The 19,493-nt window shown below is 41.9% G+C and overlaps 1 protein-coding gene across 1 annotated transcript in view; it reads right to left on the bottom strand.

Annotated features, from left to right (window-relative positions):
• The window catches only part of DDAH1 (dimethylarginine dimethylaminohydrolase 1), a 129,736-nt gene extending 118,221 nt beyond the window's left edge, over positions 1-11,515 (bottom strand). The window contains exon 1 of the mRNA XM_080802288.1: positions 11,011-11,515. Within this exon, the coding sequence (XP_080658414.1) occupies positions 11,011-11,313 (303 nt within the window). The 5' untranslated portion in view covers positions 11,314-11,515. The remainder of the gene's footprint in view (positions 1-11,010) is intronic.
• Positions 11,516-19,493: the final 7,978 nt, after the last annotated feature.

The following is a 19,493-nucleotide window of genomic DNA, read 5'->3' as shown; positions in this document are numbered from 1 at the left end:
TCAACAGAAGGAAAGTAAAGAAGGGTAAGAAAGCTCCAGGGACTGCATACATTCTTTCTCCTCCACTGACAGCTCCAAAAAAGGGTGAAATCAAGAGGAAGAAAGGGTGATACGAAGTTGACTACAAGCTGAAAGAGCCCAGTGAAAAAGCAGAATTCATTCAAAAAAATATTTCTCCTGGCTAGTGGTCCACCAAAATAATGTAACTCAAGAATCCCTCTAATTAGTTTTGACGATCTGCATTACTACCAAACATTATGCACAAGGAAGGTTTTGTTAGAAAACTGATTTTATCCAAACTTGATGCTGAGTGTATATAAACTGTGTTTGTGTGTGTGTGTGTGTGTGTGTGTGTGTGTGTGTGTGTGTGTTTAAAACAGTCTAAGAGACAGTAGCTGTTGCATTTGTAGAATTTCCAGTCATTAGGCTGACCTCCGGGCAGGCGAGTGTTTCAGGGAGCGTGAATCGAATCATAATTGAAACCTCAGCCGTGTTGAGGCCAGTGGGCTATATCTTGTATGTTTTTCTGCACTTAGTTTCAAAAAAAAACTTCTAACCTAAATCCCTATTCTCTCTCCCTCACGGAGAAGCTTCTCTCTGGAGACTAGTTTAGAAGCAAGATTCGTCCTCAGTTTTCTTGCAAACCACTCAGAGGCTTCAGTTATCCAGCTCAGTGCTCACAAAGAAAAATGTTGTCATGGACATGACAAATGCATTATCCATTTTTTTTCTCATGTAGTATAGTTCCAAGATGCACAATTCCAAACCCCTTTCCTACAAACACACAATTTCTCCAGTCATAGCCACACTGTTTGCCTCTATAATTATTCCTTTACCAAAATCTTCAAAGCTCTGCTTTAGAGGGGGACAAAAGAGCAGGTGTGAGACAGTACACTCTACTCTTAGCACTAGGCTGCTCAGCTGTGCAAAGGGGGGTTACCACCGAAAATCGGATGCTGTTTCCCTGTAACTAACTGTTACTAACCAGTCAAATACACTTTGTCAGAATGAACCCCAGCCTATATGTTAGTTCAAATGATTCATACTTAGTGTGAGTACTAACACTAACAAATATTGCTAAAATGGGTTACTTGGGGAATAAAATTAAATGTCCTTTGGGCATTCATCTGTACAGGCTGGATTTACACCTATTTAGTGTTGCAGAGTGTGAAGAAAAAGTAGTGAAACCAATGATCTTCCAGGTCTCTTCTAGGCCTTTAGGCAGTGGTCTGAGAATGGCATGAACGTTATAATTATGTTTTAGGACATTCCGTGTTTTGACACATTCCGGGGTTCTTTGAAGAAAAAAAGAAGTGTCCTGAGTTTCCATCCCCAAATGCAATGGAAATCCCAACGTTGGACGCTGAGGCTTCCTGGGGTCATCGCCCATCTCAGCTTCCATCCGGAAGTTGCTGGTAAGAAAATGTAGGAGTCAACACCCCTGGACGCAGTTTGCTCAGGGGTTCAGTTCTTACGGCTACCACAGTTTCTACTTGCAAAAAAATGAAAAAGATGCCAGTTCAGATGGAAACTACGCTTGCCTGTCTTAATGTAACCTTCCCTCAACTGGTATAGAAGGTCACCGAAGGAGAGGTAGAATCAGCTTCTCGCAAATTACGGAGTTGACAGTCTTTCTCCTCCTCATGGTCCTCCAGTAAGCTTCACTTCCTGCCCCTGATGGACAGGGTTCCAATTAGCCAGAAGGTCCGATTTCCAACCTAGGCAAATGGAAATCAAGCATGACTTGATACACATAGGGAAACAGTTAGGATTTTGGCCAGGATTCCCAGATCCCAACTGGACAACAGGCATAGTCCTCCAGAATTTTTAAGAAGAGGCTGAGAGGTGAGTCCAATTCAAAGGAGACACAGTGGGTTTTCACATTTTTTTTTTTTTTGCCAGTGACCTATAGTAAGAAACATATTTTATATAGCTAATTCGTATACATAGAAACACAAATGTATACAAATGAAAAAAAGTTTCATGACACCATCTTACCGTGTTGGAGTGCACTCTGACATTTTCTATTGATTCTGTTACAATAAAAACAAATGGGCTGGTCATGACCCACTAAATTGATTTCGTGACCCTTCTATGGCAGGTGAAGGACAGCAGTTTAAAAACATGCACTCAAACGACTGTACAAAAAGCCTTGTCTTGAAGCTGTGCTCTATTCATTGCTAACCTACTCACATATTTGGGGTGGCCTGGGAAAGCCTGGAGACTAGGGGAGGCCTAAAGCTTTGGAGATGTTTAGTTTGAAAAAAACATAAGAATGAAGAAAGCAGCACCCTTTGTGACTAGGGTCTCTCTGACTCCCAACACTGTATTTTTTGCCGAAAGGAGAACTGGAAAACCTGGGCCCCTGATGAAGGACTAAGAGGGTGTAAAGAACGAAGAATACCAAAAGCAAGAATAAAATAGTTTGAGTACCTCAAAATAAAGCACTAGATTCAAATTTCTCCACATAAAACTCTGGAATTAGAAAATATGTTTGTATCATAGTGGCCTAAAATATGACCCAAAGCCAAACCATAGTTATGTTATTCTTTCTTTGTAAAATGAGGGTTCCCTACTACCCCCAAAAATTATAATTAAGAGAATAAAGTAGATGTGTTTTTTTCCATTATTATCTTTCAACCATACCAAAAGCATTACATTAGCTAATTTCAGCTCTTTGAATAATTTCAGACAAAAAAGGTCTAAGTTTACCACAAACATGTCTCCAAACCTTAAAAATAATTATATCAGTATCTTACTGTTAACAATCTTAAATTGTACATAGCTAACTACAGAAAGGGCTACATTTAAATGGGTATCCTTTTTTTTTTCCTTATTCAGAAAAATAACTATGAAGTTTTGGAAGACAAAAGTCGAAATTTTGAAAACAAAACCCAAATTTTAGCACCAGGGATGGAAATCAACACATATGCACAGAGGGTTTGTAAGAAAGAACGGCCATGGGCAAGTCAAGACTTTTAGTTCTAACAAAAAACACGACCTACATATTTCATATTCATTCACAGTATATACTTCACATTCATTCACTCTCCATTTCTTCAAGCCATTGATTCACATTTACCACAGAAACATCAACTGGCAGACACTGAAAGTCATGTGATGATCGACAGTACGTAGGTCTAGGTATGTCACTCTCTCCCAGTGGCTCTTATCTAAGTTTTCTAAATAAAAAATTACTTAAATATGCTATAAATGGTTGAGTGAGCTGAGCTTTTGAAATAGAGTTGGGAAATTCAGCTTTACCTCATAATGGATTATCATTAGCAAGGCATGATGTCATAGGATTGGTTAGTTACGAAGGACAAGCATCTGTCAGGTTGAATAAAAGCCAGTATTTTTTATTCACTAATCCCTAATCCCATCTCACAAACCTAAGTTATCATCGTTGCCCCATCGTTTTTTCACATTTCCTTATCCTTTTTTTTTCCCTACCCTCTATGTCCCATCCCAACATGACTTGAGACCCAGAAAGAAAACACAGCATCTCCAAGTTGGAAAGAATATTAGATATTCCTACCATTGCAAAAAATCAAAACCAGTATCCCCCACTCCTAGAATAGTGTTATACCCCTACTATGTTGCCTTTTGCAGTATATTTCACCTATGAGTACAAATGGATGCTTACTTTAGGCTACACTTGATTTATATTAGTGTGAGATTCACTAATGTCTACTGCAAAGATGGAAAGGTTTGTGAATAAAAACACATTTTGACAGCAAAGAGGAAATAATTTTCTCTTACTTGCCATTGACGTGGATAATGTTATATATAACTATATACTACGGGATGCCAGGTTTACCTGATACATCCTAATGTGGCAAATTTGGGACCAAAGAGGAAAAATTACTGCCCCCACCAAATGGCATTCTAGCCACCTCAAGAAATAAGTCTCGGTCTTGGAGTGCACAATTAGGAGTAGGCTGTGCTAAGGGGTGAAATCGCTGTAGGCCCCGAACAGGAAGTACAGCTAAGTATGTAGTTCTCTTGGTGAACCTGGAACTAGGGAACAAAATCTCAGAGCTCTGAGAGGGCACAGGCAGGCTTTTTTCAATGCTGTATCCTCCTCAATGTTAATGAAATTACTTTTACTGATCACCCTTATCCTACCTCATAGTGCTCACTGTCTCTGGAAGGCTGCCTCTCTTCCCTTCCTGGTTACTTCTAGCTCAATATTCTCTTCTTCTGAGAGGTCCTGATATGGGTCAGACACTCTTCCTGGAGCTTCCATAGCACTAGACAGAACCCTGTCGTGAAACCAGTCCCCTTTGTCTGCAAGCATCTGTCACCAGTCTGCCTCCCCAGTGAACTGTGAGATCCTGAGGGCAGCAGTGTTATCTAATTCAGCTATGTCTCCCTAACAGCAAACACTGGGTCTGGCATGTAGGAGACAGTTGCTGAATGAACAAACATATAGGAGTGATACAACTATTATTCCTTTACCTTCTAAAGTACAGTCATTTTTATTACAATCATGGCACTCATAATTAGTACCATAAGCAAATTAGAAAATTTTAGTATTTCTTAAACAAAACAAGAACAAAGAAATCAAGGCAAAATATCTTTAATAAAGGCAAAGGTCTGTTTAATTAATTAAACATATTCAAATCAAGCAAAATGTTGATGTATTCATATTCACAATAATGAAAATTTACCCCTATAAGCTCATCCAGTTGCAAAAGCAGCTTAAAAGTTGTATTCTCTTTAATTTGCTAACATGAACTAAGTCAGGTTTGCCCACATTGATTTGCTGGGCAAAATTAAACCAACCCTGTAATAACATGTACTTTCATCTTTGTACTCTGCTGAGCTGTTTTCTCTAGTCATACTTGTTTAGATGACCTAAACATTCAGAAACAGGAGTCTAAAGTCTGGTTATTTATTCTCTCCATGTGATGCTACTCCTCCTTTAGCACTCAGCTTCAGGAAGACAATGTACATCATTAAATTGTTTGACAATGAGGAAGGGAACTGGGATGGCATTACATGCACACATTTTTAAATGGGATTTGTTGTTTGAGATTATTCCTGCTTGTCCATTTGGATGAAAAGTGCCTGCTTATGAAATGAGCCTGAGGACACTAACAGATTTAATACCTAATATCAGTTTAGGGAAAACAATACAAGCTAACTTCAAAGGTCAGAGGAGCATTTTGATAGAACATCAAGGACTTAGCTTTGGTAAATAAACATTTATTGACTATCTGGGATGAACAACACACTGTGCTCTGCATAAGAGATGAATGAAACTTTTCTTTCATTAAAATTTCATTTATTTTACCTTTAATCATGATATCCCTTGAGTAGGGTAATGAACTCTACAATATGTCCAAGTCTCCAGGTAGAAAATGAGGCTTTCTCAAGTGATTACAGATGTTAATAGCAAATGCCCATGAAATAAACAACAACCAGCACTCATTTTTTAAACATGCATCTCCAAATTCATACTGAGATTCATAAGAGGCCATGAATAATTTATGTATGATTCAAAAGCAATAGAAGGTAAATCTTTGTTCAAAAGTCTTAAGTAGATTTTTCTGTGTTGTGGCTTATATTAATGGATGGAGACCTACCATTACTATAATAAAACCAATTTTGAAGAAATCTGAGCTCAACAAAAATTTAAATACATGCAAAAGCTATTTTCCACCATATCTGAATTATAAGGATCCATCTCTGCCTTCTTAGTCTTATAATGATTCTCTAATGATCCTAGGAATCTCTGCAGAAAGCTCATTTTCAGCTAATAGTATCTAATAGAAGTCACTCCCTACTCATCACTATGTTCTTTATTTTCAAGGCTTTCAAGATCAACTGCATGGGAATAGATTGCATTATATATAGATGCACTCCAGTTTCCAAGACACATCAATTTCCAAACATTTTTTGCCAAGGCCAAGTAGAGTCAAAAAGAAACATCCTGAAAGGGAGCAGTTGTTCTAACCAGTTGGAGGTGACGATTTATCAAGAGCTGTTAATCCGCTGCCGTATAAAGAGACTCCAGCACATTTACTTCCCATCTTGGTGAGAGTAAGAGTAAGTTCTAATTATGGCTTAGGGCAGTTTTCTCACCTGATGTTAAAAAGAAATTTGAGAAAATGTATGCATTTTAAAAAGCAATCATCCAGTCTAGTGGTAAAGAAGATACAATTCTGCACAAACTGTGCCTACATAATTCTGGGGTTTCGTGCAAATGATCAGATTATTATTATTTAACTAAAATGAAAACAATTTACTCTCATTTATGAGAGGAGGGAAGTAAAACTTCCATCTTGTTAATATCCAACTGAGGTTTGCATATTGCTGGCTGCATAAAAGGGGATTCGGGTAGTTATTTTGTATTGATTTAATGTTCTGTTATGATTAACCACAACTGGCTACAAGCACATCAAGGAAAAATGACCTTCACATTTTCATGAAGACCTCAGTTCTGTCACTTATTAGCTGTGTGTTTTTGAACAACTTACTTAACTCTGGTTACCTGAGCCTCAGTTTCCTTCTTTTAAATAGAGTTGATAATAATACCATGTTTTGCAATTCTCACACACACACACACACACACACACACACCATGGTACATGTTAGCTAGTCATTAGACATGGTCTTGATGTTTACCTTGCTCTGGGATCATCGGGGTTATGCTTTTAGCCTAACCAAAGAATAAACCCAGGGCCAAAATATGTAGGTCCAAACAGTTAAGTGCCCTAACAAAAGGAGAATTTCTATCTAAATAGGTATTGTTCACGCCTTCCATCTACGCCTCCATGTCCCTACCCAATGGCCAATTCCACTTTTTGGATTTGTTACCTTGTGCTATGTACATTGCCTTCTTCCGCAAGAAGCCCCTAAAAATATAAACGGCCCAGGAAAGGATAATTAAGGCCGTTATCACCTTGTGAGAATGAATTTGTGTGTTTTTACTCCTAGACAGAATATCCCACATACTAATCCTTGGTACCTGGGAAAGGATAAAATGACTCTGAAAGAGGAGCAAAAGGGCACAGGATATACTTGACAATGTTGCTTGAGTAACCTTCACCAGTTAATCATTATGTACTAAAAACCTTCTGTAAGGAAACTGTTATTCGTAGCTGCCTCTAAGGAAGGGAACAGGGTAAGTCAGGTACAAGAGCAGGGAAACTTACTTGCACTGCCTATCTATCCTCTTGCACCTTTTGAATTTGGTGCTGCAGAAATGTATAACCCATCCAAAAATTTTAATTTTTACATTCTGTCACTTGTCTTACTTCAGCTCTTAAGTATTTGTTTACAGGATGTTGGCATTTATAAGTTGACTTTTTTCTTCTAAAATCAAGCTGAATTCATTTAAAATACGACTGCTTCTCTTTTTTTAAAATTATGTTATGTTAGTCACCATACAGTACATCATTATGACGGGTTCTCAAAGCTAATTTGTCTGTCTTCATGAAGACAGAGTTATGAGACAATTAACATTATTTGCTGACTCTCTACACGCAGTTTTCTTCACTAAAACTTAAGCTTCCTGCAGACAGCAACTGCATTTTACTAATCTCGGGAGGCTCCATTGTGGCTTTCACAGAAGGGTTACTTTCTTGAGTTCAGTTCTCAGTCCTTTCTTCCAAGGAAGAAAAGTCATTAAATATAACATGATGTTTTGATAAAGTAATTTTCCAGAATTATTATAAAAACAAGCAAAATAACAAGAGACAGAGACAGGTACAAGGAGAGGAAGAGAAAAACAAAACAATTATAAATCACCTGCACTTGTAACGAAACTTTTGGGACTCTACTGAGAATGCCTGCAAAACACCAAATATGTCCTAAGCAGGGAAACCTAAGGTTGATCTAAAGTCATGGACACACATGTCCAACAAAACATTTGCTGCATGAGTCTTGTGTGCAAGGTCCTGGGAATAAAATGTTAAGGAATGCAGATGTGATCCTTGTCCCGAGAGTTCTCATAATAGTGGGGAGATACAGAAAGTTAAAACAAGTCGTTATCATACAGTATGAAAGATACCATAGAAGAAAGTGCAGAGAGTTCCAAGTGGTCATAAAAGGAGGACCAACCTTATGCTTGGTTGTTTAGTATCGCAGTGGTTGGGACCAGAGCTTTAGAGTGCTAAAATTCAAGTTCAAGTCCTAGTTTCACTGGTTCTACTTTATAAACTTGGCCAAGGTATTTAATCTCTCTAAGCTTCAGTTCCATCAACTTTAAAGTAAGAATAATGATAGTACTGAGCTCAAAGCGTTGATGTGGGCATTCAGTGAAATCCATGTCATAAATCTGACACTATGTTTTGCAAATGGCAAGCACCCAATAGAGATTAGCTGATAATATTAATGATAACAGAAAACTGAGAAATGATGCATGAGTAGAACAGCTAGGTAGAATGGAAAAGAGAGAAAAGAGGAAGAATGTCCTAGACAAAGGAGAAATGTATGCTTAGAAAAGAATAGCGTGGTGAGCTTTAGTGAAAGAACCTGGCTTGAGCCAAAAGGTTGGGAGGCACCTGGGGTAGGGTCAGAGTTGCAACTGAAGCTGGAAAGGCAAACAGAGAACAACTCAATGGGTTTATCAAGCCTAATGGAGGGTTCTTCAAGAAGCTTCATCAGAGCAGGGACAGGATCAGATCTGAGTTTTAGAAAGACCAGCTTAGAGACTTGGACTCTACAGCATGGAGAATGAAATGGAGAGTAAGGAGACACGGCAAGGAGATCAGCGGCAATAATCTTAAAATAATGCCTTCACTGTTGTGGAATTTCAGTTAGGGAGGCAGGTATCACATGAAAAGTATATACAACAGTCCAAAGAGAACCTTGAAGTAATTATTATGAGCTTGTTAATATTAGCTAGTTAACATTTTATTCATTCATTTATTCACTCAACAACTAAGGCAGTGAACTGGTGAGAGATTTCAAAGAGTGTTAGTCTTCCAGAAGACTGCACAGCCCTGCCTTCCAGAAGTACCCCATCCAACACAGCTGCCCGTGCTCTCTCTGGCTACAAGATCTGTTACTCTGCTGATTCAGATCATATGCAATGGTAAAGGCATTTTGGGGAGACAATATGCTCCTGTAGGAAACTCAAGCTGGGAGGAAGTGCTACATAGCAGATTAGGATGGATCCTAAGGTGTGAATATGACTCCCCTTCACCGTGGGAAGGGGAAATGTCACTGTAACTACCTCAGTATATAGCAGACTTCTCACTGCTCAAAAAAAAGAAAATCTTCCATGACCCATTGTTAAGTAAATAATAACAACCACCATTCATGAAATGTCCTACCCTATAAACTTCAGATGGATTAACAAATTTAGTACAACAAATTTATGATATAAGTATTAGGTCTACTTTTCAGGTGAGAAAGTTGAGGCAAGAGACACTCTCCAAGGTCACAGAATTAGCTGCAGTCTGGTGTTCCTATCCACCACACTGTGAGGTCTCTGGCAGAGAGCCACTAGATTGATAGAAGAGAGTAGCCAGCTTAAAATGTATGCCTCAAAATCTGACAGGGGAGAAGGATCACTGCCCACTTACAATTAGGAAGCCAAAATTTGGAAGGTTTTATTACAGGAATAAAATGAAATGGATGATTAAATGTGCAACAGCCTCTTGACAGGAAATTGGACTACCCTCATCAAAGGAGTACCATCTTGAAAGGGTTTTTGAAATGTCTTTTCCTCTTTAAAACACAAACCACAGTTGTGCCATATGGCCTAGGACACACCAGAAGTATTCACATGGCGTTAATATGTTTATCAGTTTAAAATATAGTGAGCCATCTCAATGACTCAAATGTGTGGCAAAGGAAATAAAAGGTAAAGAAAAGGAGACCGGTTACTCTTTTTGTTTTCTGCTAAGGTAGGGTGAACAACGGCTGAATTGTCTCAATAAGAAATAAATGCAATATGCTTATTCTCTCAGCCCATGTATGGTTCTATCAACTAAGTAGTGAAGCATGTGTAGAGTAAGCATATTTTAACTATGAGCTCTATGAGGCATTTCTAATGTCTACTGAATAAAGACAAAATGGGGAGGGGGGAATCCCTAACCATCCAGATATGAAAGAAACCACCGGCTTCTTGCAATGCCACTTGATGCCAACAGAAACAGAGTCTTGAGGCTGGGCTTTTAGCCTGGTGATAAGGGGAACCCATGCCAGATAACGTTTTAAAATCCATTCTCACTCTCTTTCTCCCCACTAACCTGCCTTGGGTTTAAAGCCATCACAGCCATTTTCACAAGCTGCACTATTTGAAAGTAGTCACTTTCCCTTGAGAACACACAAAGCTCTAATTGCTGTAAGTTTAATAACATGGCAAAAATCATGGAATTTCTGAAACAACCATTTTTAATTAAACGCACAGACACACACACCCCCCAACACCCTACACCGAGGACAGCTTTCCACACCTCGCCTATTCATAAACACGTATTCTCAGCTCACCAACAAACCACTCCCCTGACACTAGTCGCTTTCTGCCCGACTCACTCGCCACCACTAAAAAGTAACTCGGGACGCCCTAGGTCTGAGCCACCAACACCGGGTTGATTACTCAGGCCCGCGCGGTTCCGAGCCCTAGGCAGGACTTGGGGGCTTCAGTGTCACAAACCAGCGCTGCTCCCCAAGACTCCTCACCCAGCCAGGAGCAGCAACCCTCCCTGGGAAACGCTCAGAGTTGCACTGTCTCTACCACTATTCACTCTTTACACATAAAAAACGCCAGTGAGGTGGATTCCCCACCCCACCCACCTGCCGGAGTCCGCACCACCACACTCAGTCGGGGCGTCTTGGAGGCACCCCAGCTGTGCCGACAGCCAGGAGGCGTGAACAATGAACTTCTCTCTCTCTCTCACACACACACACACCCTCTCCCCCCAAAGGAGAAGTTTTGAACTAGCCGGGGGCCAATTTCGCGATTCCGCCGGCAACTCCCGCGCGGGCGGCGGGGGAGGGCCGGGTGCGCGTTCCCGGCCGCGCCCCTCGCGTCGCCGGGCGGACAGTTACCTCCTTCCTCCGGCTGGGCGCCCCGGGTCGAGTGATGAGGGCCGTCTCCTCGCACACCACGGCCACATCTTCCACGAACACGCAGTCGGGGAGGCTCTCGTCGGCCGGCAGCTGCACCACCTGCAGCCCCAGCTTACTGCCCAGCACGCCCACGTAGAGCTGATGCTGCCGCTCGGCACGGGCGAAATCCACCTCGTCGCCCTTGGTGCGCCTCAGCGCGTGCTGGCACAGGGACTCGGGCAGCGCCCGCACCACGGCGTGGGTGGCCCGGCCGAAGGCGGCGGGGTGGCCGAGCGCTGCCATGGCTCCGGGAGGCGGCGGGGCGGCGGCGGCCGGGTCCTCCCTCGGGCAGCGCGCGCCTAGCCTGCGAGCGCCTGGCGGCTCCCCTTGGCAGCGGATGAATGTGGTGCAGGAGGAGCCCGGCTCGCGCCCCGAGCCCTGCCCGAGCGACTGAGCATGCCCAGAGCTCCCGGCGCTGGCCCGAGCGCCCACCCCGGCGCTTTCGGGTTTGCTGCAGCCCAGGCGGGAGTTGCAGCATCGAGCACCGCACGAGGAGTGGGCGGGGGAAGCGGTGAGCCCCGGAGCTGTGCGCAGTGGGAACATCGGTGGACCCGGGCCCGAGGTTACCTGTATTCCGCCGCAGGTGCACACCTCATATCCACCCCAAGGCGCACGTGAAGATGCCATGGTTTGAGCAGAGTACCTGGAGGGCTTCGTGGTGGTCAAGAGGCCAAGGGATGGGGTGATTCCTTTGTGCATAAATACTTTGACCTCTCTCCCTACTCTCTTGGTCCCAGGTTGCCCTACACCTGGTAACACCCTCAGTTCTTAGCGTGAGGATCCGTTTTCCTACCCAGATCTGAGAATGACCTTTCACCCCCGGTGAGCCAAGAGATTATAAGAATATGTTTCTCCCCATCTGTGAGAAAGAGGAAGAGTTCAAAAACATATGTTGAGAGAAGAACAGAGGTATAGAAACACAGTATTTCAAGGACAATCAGTTGTCATGGACAATGGGATTCTGGTGTGTTTGTCTCCAGGGCCCACAGATGTAGGGAGGCAAAGACCAAGTGTGTTTTCCCCACTACAGACAAGCGCTCCCCTTGCGCAGTGTCAGACAAACATAGCATCACAACTTCTCATCACTAGGAAAGAAGGTTTCCAACCTTCTCCCTGGCATTCCCTTCATGCCAGTACAGACTCCGTGCAATTCCCGTGGTATTTGTTGAATGTTTCTTTTTCCATACACCTCAAGGAGTGGCTTTCCCTTCGTAATGGCACTATTTTTCCCCCCTTACCTATCACAGATTAAATAATCCTTGGGTTCTGTTTCTTTTGAGAAGACCCACTTCAAAAACCAAACCATAACTCCAAAATGGTCTCAGGTAATAAGCTTCTTTTCTCAGATTCTGTAGCACATTTCTAAGTTAAAGATTGATTAGATCATGAAACATTAGATTTGGACGGGACCTTAGAAATCCTCTAACTTCCCATCCAAAGGACCTGAACTCCAGCTAAAACATACATGACAGTAATAAGATCTTCACTTGGGCATTTTAAACCTCTCTAACTTAAAAAGCATAGTCTACTTTTGAAGAGCTATAATGGTTAAAATCTTCTTTTTGGACTTAAAACCCACTGGTCCAAATTTTGTCTTCTAGCATTACCTAACAAGCTCATATTCTCTTTCAAAAGATTGCATTCATGTTATCTGAAGACAGTTCTCATATCTATGTTGCCTGACACCACCCTCCCACCCCCCATCTTGGCCTTGACCCTGAACCACCAAAAAGTAACTAGTGATTTGTGTTCCAACATTCTGATCATCTTCCTTTTGACACACACTAGTTTGCCTGTATCCCTTTAACTCATGGTATCTGGAGTAGAAACAATTCTTCCTGTGTGTTGGGACCAGCACAGACGATGGCAGGACCCTTGTTCCAGATGCTAGACTTCTATTCACACCACCTAAGATTGTATTCACTTTTTTGATGATCCAGTGCCAAGGCCAAGGCCACAGGCTTCTTGCCAGAATTCTGATCCCAGTTTTTAGGAAATGTGGGCTTCTAGGAGCAGATCTATCTGAGGATCCTGGAATGATTGTCCCAACTGAGCCCAGAGAAGATGTGATCTGCCTTCTCTCCCCATCTCAAAGGTGACCTGAATGTAAATGCCAGATGCCATGGCATTTCTCAGCTTCAAAAGTGAGGGGTCTTAAGTGAAGGGCAGCTCTTACCCTGACATGGGAGAGGGGCCAAAATTAAAATAACAAACCTTTAAGACCTACTTTGTTTGACTTCTGAGACAAGACTCTCAGGGGACCCAGGCTGCCCTATCAGTACTAACTTACTGTCGGAAAACACTTAACGGTGGCCTCAGACAAGGGTTTCCTCTAATGCTACAGCTGAAAGCCAAACCATGTGCTGTTCTTAACCTGGCTATAATACGGGACTTTGTTCCTCCCCTCAATTCCAACCCAAAATTGAGTCTCCATCTACCTCCAATTGGCCTCCACCTAGCAAACTTAGTTAATGCCAGTGCCCTTTTAGAGCCTAAATAATTTGCCTGCCACTCAGTGCCCTGAGCCTAACTTTGAGTGGCGTCCCATGTACCACTCTGGGCTCATGTCAGCCCAGCAGCCAATTAAAACTTGAGATTTTTTTTCTGCTAGCCATGTCTTTCCATACCGAAACTGGGCCATTGGTTTTTAAAAATTTAATCTTGTAGTTATCCTTATTAAATGCTATCTGCTTCATTCCTACTTGCCTAGTTTTGATTCTGCCATCTTGTGCATTATTTATTACCTCTGGTTTTGTGTCATCTGAAATTTGATAAGCATGCCTTCTGTCTCCTCTAAGCAGTTGTCAAAAAGTGTTAGAATGTATATGTCAGTGAAAAGAATAACAAGAACACCAACTCCAGTAAATTATAGCTTACGTACCTTCCTGCTTGAGTAATGAAGGACTGTTTTTAGGAAAACAGACTTTATTGAGCCTAATACATTTATAAATTCATTTTTCCCCACAAATATTTATTGAAAATTCCCAGGGCACAACACTGTATTACATACTTCAGAGATATATAAGAAGCATAAAAACATGATCCTTGACCTTGAAGAGCTTACAGACCTCCCTGGGAAAATGAGACATCCAAAATTGAAGCTATGACAAGGGCACATGAAAGGCACAGAAAACAAAGTGCTATAGGAATTGAGGGAAAGAGATTGTCATTGTGGCTAATGGGTGTGGAAGAGAGCTGCTTGGAGGTGAATGGACTTGGTTTAAACCTTGAATAATTTTTAGGATGTGAGTAATTGGAAGGCAAGAATAAGAATTCTAAGGAAAAGTACATGCAAAAGCCAGACATACATTCCAGGGATAATCCATTCAATGCACACGTATATTGGTTAAGATAACTCTAGATGTGACGACAAACAACCCCAACAAATATATTGGTATAAAACTGGTATACGTTTGTCTCTTCTTCACTTAAAATCTACCACAGTTGGTCCTGATTGGTTCCTGACTATTGTCCCCGAAACAAGGAGGGATCCAGCCTTCTTCCATTTTGTGGCTCCAACACTTCAAAACATGGCACCCAAACTCACCATGCCCACCTTCCTAAAGCTGAACGAAAGGGAAAGAACATACAGCACCACGTGTGAGAGGCTTAACGGGCCAGGCCAGAGAGTGAAGCCTGTCATTCCTGCTCGCTTTCCTCTGGCTGGAACTCGGTCGCACAGCTACAGTAATCACAGGGAAGAGCTGGGAAATACAGCCTTCTCTGGGCCCCAAAGGAAGGTCACAGAAACAGCCAATAGGGTTCTGGCCTAGAGAACAATGGGAAAAATGGGAAATAAAGGTATAAAGGTATTAAGCTTCCCTCACCTGAGCAATGAATAGACAAATGGGGTGGAGATTAAGTGTAGCCTCTAGAGCCAAACTCTGTGGGTGGAAGCATGGCTCTGCTATTTTCTTGTATGATCTTAGATCTCCTTCTTCAAAGCTCTTTGCCTAAATTTAATCCTCACCTGTAATATGGGAAATGATGAATCTATTATCATAGGGTTACTATGAAGGTTAAGTTAGTAATACAAGGTGTTTAGAAAAGTGCCCAGAATAGTACCTAACACCTAGTTCAATAAATACTGTCCATTGGCAGGTTGTGAACAGAAGACTCTGAATGTGATTTCCTATCAAAGATCAAATCACATATCCACATTCACTGAATTATCAGAGTCAGACAGGTATCCTAATGCTTTCCCACAGAACCTATGGTTTTCTTAGACTGACAGACCAAATCTCACCCACAGGTGTAATCATAGATTCAGTACTTAATTGTTAAACCCTTGCTACATGCTATGTACTGCAGTAGGCACTGGGGATGCAATCATGAAAGACAATGTAGAGTTTATTTATTTATTTAGAGCACATGTGCATGGGGGATGGGCAGAGAGAGAGAGGGAGAAGAATCCCAAGCAGGCTCCATGCTCAGTGGGGAGGCCAATGCGAGGCCCGATCTCATGACCTAGAGATGATGACCTCAGCCAATAGCAAGAGTTGGACGCTTAACCAATCAAGTCACCCAGTTGCCCCAATAATGTAGGGTTTATTATGGTTAAATTGCTCTTTTTGCCCTTCTACACATTTTAAGAACTTTATAACTAATTCCCTGTTTTAATTTCCTCCATTTGAAATACCTAGAGCTGTTTTTATTCTCCTTGGTGGACACTGATACAAAGGCAACTTTTCTTCTCCATTGATAATATTGCTGGTACTTATGTATCAATTTTAGAAGCAATTATTTCAGGATTAAAATAGGCATTCCTGCCTTAGTCTTTCTTACTCTATTATTTATAAGATTCAAGATTTACTTTCAGTGGGGAACAGGTGTTTGGGGATGGGGGTGGGAATCCTAAAAGAGAATGAGGGGTCAAGGGTGTCCTCATCCATCTCAGTGCTAAAAATACTGGATCAAGTAAGTACTGTAAGTATGCATTCTGACAATAAGTACTGAGTATTTCCACATAATAGTCATTAAATTTGATGCAAAAAGGGTTTACAGTAGCAGACACCCATTGTTACAGAGTTTCCTTGACATCCAAGGAGTGAATGATGTTTGGTTGAATGGGCAGGCAATAGGTTATAGACTAGAAGATGGTTTCAGGGTAGTCAGGGTTCTGGTTTCTAAAGTCAAGATGTGTAGCCTCCTAACTTCAGTTTCTTCAACTTTCATCTGGGAATTCATTCACTAAACAAATATTTACCAAGCACCTACAACGTATATGGTAGAGTAATATATAAGCAGTAACCGAGGCATGGTAAACTTGACTTTGGCTCCTAGCCTTCCTGCATTTTTGGTGTGCCCTAGACCCATGCTTCACCATTTTCTGTCTTGCTCTAAGTCCTGGAGGACTGATCTTCATGGAATGCACCACCTGGGATCCCATTATTGTTGACTTTGGTTGGCCAGTGGGACGCAATTACCAGAGACTGGAGGGCAAGAGGGGAGAAGGAGGTCAACATATTTATTCCTCCACTCTTTTCCTACTTTTTCATGGTTCTACAACATCCGCACCCTTCTATAATCATAGCTTCTCTATGGTGCCCCCTTTTGGGTGATTCCAGCTCCTGGCTGGTTCAGATAGCTACTTTCATGGAAGTAATAAACAGCACACATTCCAAAACCCACTTTTAAGCCCATGACATTGACTATTAAAAAAAAAAAAAACAAACAAGATGCCAAAAAAAGGTCAATTCAGCATTTTCAGAAAGAATATTTGGCAGTATTCAATGTATAAGGAGGCTGTGTTTAGGGCCATCCATTTTCTCCAGTTTTTCAAAGTGTTTCCTGGCACTGGAATGTTGATCAGAGTAGCTGTAGAAGGTACTGACAGATTCAACATAATAATCATCACAGGTGTGTTTAATGTAAAGATATCAATGAAAGCAGCAAAGTTAGAATTCCTAACCCCCATGTTCTGGAAAGAAGCAGCTGATTTGCTGTAGGTCAGCGGAACTGCTTAAAGGTGTTTCTCAAATTATCTACATCTGGGGGTGGCAATGACCTCCTGTTTTTGCTAGTCTCTGGGTACCCTCACATCCCTTGTTCATTGTCTTTACCCTGTTCATACCTCTAAAACCATTCTCCTCAAAAGTCTTAGTTGAGCATGCCATTTGCTTTTTTCACCAGGGAGCTTATTTGGGTGACTCACTTAAATTTATATGTAAATGAGAGCTATATGTAAAGTGGGAGTTAAATACCTTAATCTCTGGGTTGTTTTAAGGCTGAAATGTGACAGCATGGACAAAGGTTCTTATTGTGCCCGGCACCATGAAGTCTTCAATTAATGATAACCCCTAATATTAATAGTGTTGTGTTCTTATACCAGGCACTATGATGAATACCAAAGTTTCCATCTGCCTTTGTGCAAAATGCCCATTGCCACCATGCAACACACTCAAGTCCTTCAAATGAGATAACATAAAAAGTGCTTACCTCAGTATCGGGGATGCCATAAACATTTAGGAAGTGCTCTTGGCTCTTCAAAGCTCAGCTTTTTCTTCTCCCTACCCCCACCCATACACGGAACATTTCCCCTGTCCAGACCTCTGTACCCCTTTCTATTCCTCTTATGCTGCTTATTATTTTCTCTTAGCAGTGTAATAACCCATTGATGCCAGAGTCATCTACTTCATTATAACCACGTTAGTGCCTAATGAGATAATCAAAGCATCCTGAACAGTAGAGAATACTACATAAATGTATCAAGTCTGAACAAGTTGTGATGTTCTGCAAAGGCTACTGTGGCCCTGACATTTCAGAATTCTTTTAATTTTCACTTTTTTTACAGCTTTTAGCAACATTGTCTTTCTATTTTGTATGTTTCTTTCTTAAATGTATTTTTTGGGGGCAAGAATAGATTGTGGGAAAAACCTTCTCAATTTTTAGGTAACCTAAAGGTTGAAGAAAAGAAAAACATTTCTCTGTAGTTGAAACTAGTGTGTGTGTGTGTGTGTGTGTGTGTCTGTACCGGCTCCTGGGCTTTGATAAGCCCCCTTCATTTCTTTATGAAATGAAGTTGCTTCATTTCCCTATAAAGAACAATGAACTGCCGGTGTTGTAATTCCAGAGAATTGTCATGTTTGCTCTTGTGGTATCAATGCACAACTGTTTTAGCATAGCATCAGAACACACATGTCCTAGGAATCCTCCTTCCTGCTTCCTCCTTTGCATCAGTGTTACTGCTCTCCTGACTGCTGCTGTTGCTTCTCCTTCTTCTTCCCCTTCTCCTCCTCTTCCACGCCTCCTCCCCCTTTCCTCTCTACATCCCACTTTTACAGATTTTATTTGAGAGCGAGAGAGCGAGAGAGTGCATTATCTGCAGGGAGGGGGAGAGGGAGAGGGAGAAGTAGGTTCCCCGCTGAGCAGGGAACCTGATGTGGGGCTGGATCCCAGGACCCTGAGATCATGACTTGGGCTGAAGGCAGACGCTTAACTGACTGAGCCACCCAAGTACCCCTTGTCCCACTGCTTTTAAATGTGTTTCCTAGAGTTATTTAGCCTCATTCTCTTTTCTTCCAACTTTACATGTTCCCTCCTGTGGGTGAAATAATCTAGGCCCATGACTCAAATACCTTCTCAATGCCCACAATGCCCAGACTTTCATTTCTGGTCCTGCAATCTCCCCAGTGCATCAGAACTGCCTAGAAGACACCCCTGTTCTGCTACTCCACAGAAACTCCAAAGTCAACATGCCCACAGGAACACATCATGTTCCTCCCAGGATCCTTCTCTCCTTCCATTCCATTGAGAGTTGCTCAAGCCAGTAATCTGAACATTACCTTAGCTTTCTCCTTTGCTTCCGCATTTCATCAATCATCCTGTACTAACAAGTAATCTTCCTAAAATGGCTCAAATCCATCCATGTCTCTCCAACTACTCTGCCACCACCTAGTCCAGAATATAATTACTGGTCTCCTGGATTATTGCAACAGCCCTCCTATCCAGGGTGGTATTTCTAAACCACAAATCTGACCATGACACTCTCTTGCTTATATCCTCCAGGGGCTTCTCCCAGGCTCAGAATGCAGTGAAATGTCTTACCAAGGCCTGCGAGACACCCCTTCACATCCTCATTCTGGTCACTTCCCACCGTTTGCCTTACGTGGACCTTTGCATGTGGTGTTCTATCACCTGGAATGTGCTCTATCCCATCCTTGCTTTGGTAACACCTGGGTTTACTTTAAGACTCAGTGAAGGCATCACCCCTTCTAGGAAGACTTCCCCCATCCCTCTAAGCTGGATGTGGTCCACCTATATCCATTTTCACTCCCATCACAGTGCTGCATTACTTGCTAGTTGAGGAGCTCTTGGCAAACAGACATATATTTTTATTGCTGAATTGTTAATTCAGGTGTTTAGAGAATGACTTAATTAAAGCAATGGATATTATGCACCTTTCTGTATTCTCATCAGCCTAC

Source organism: Martes martes, assembly GCF_963455335.1.
Source record: "Martes martes genome assembly, chromosome: 4".
Lineage (NCBI taxonomy): Eukaryota > Metazoa > Chordata > Mammalia > Carnivora > Mustelidae > Martes > Martes martes.
Note: the sequence above shows the minus strand (reverse complement) of the source record. Positions and strands in the feature narration are given on the sequence as shown.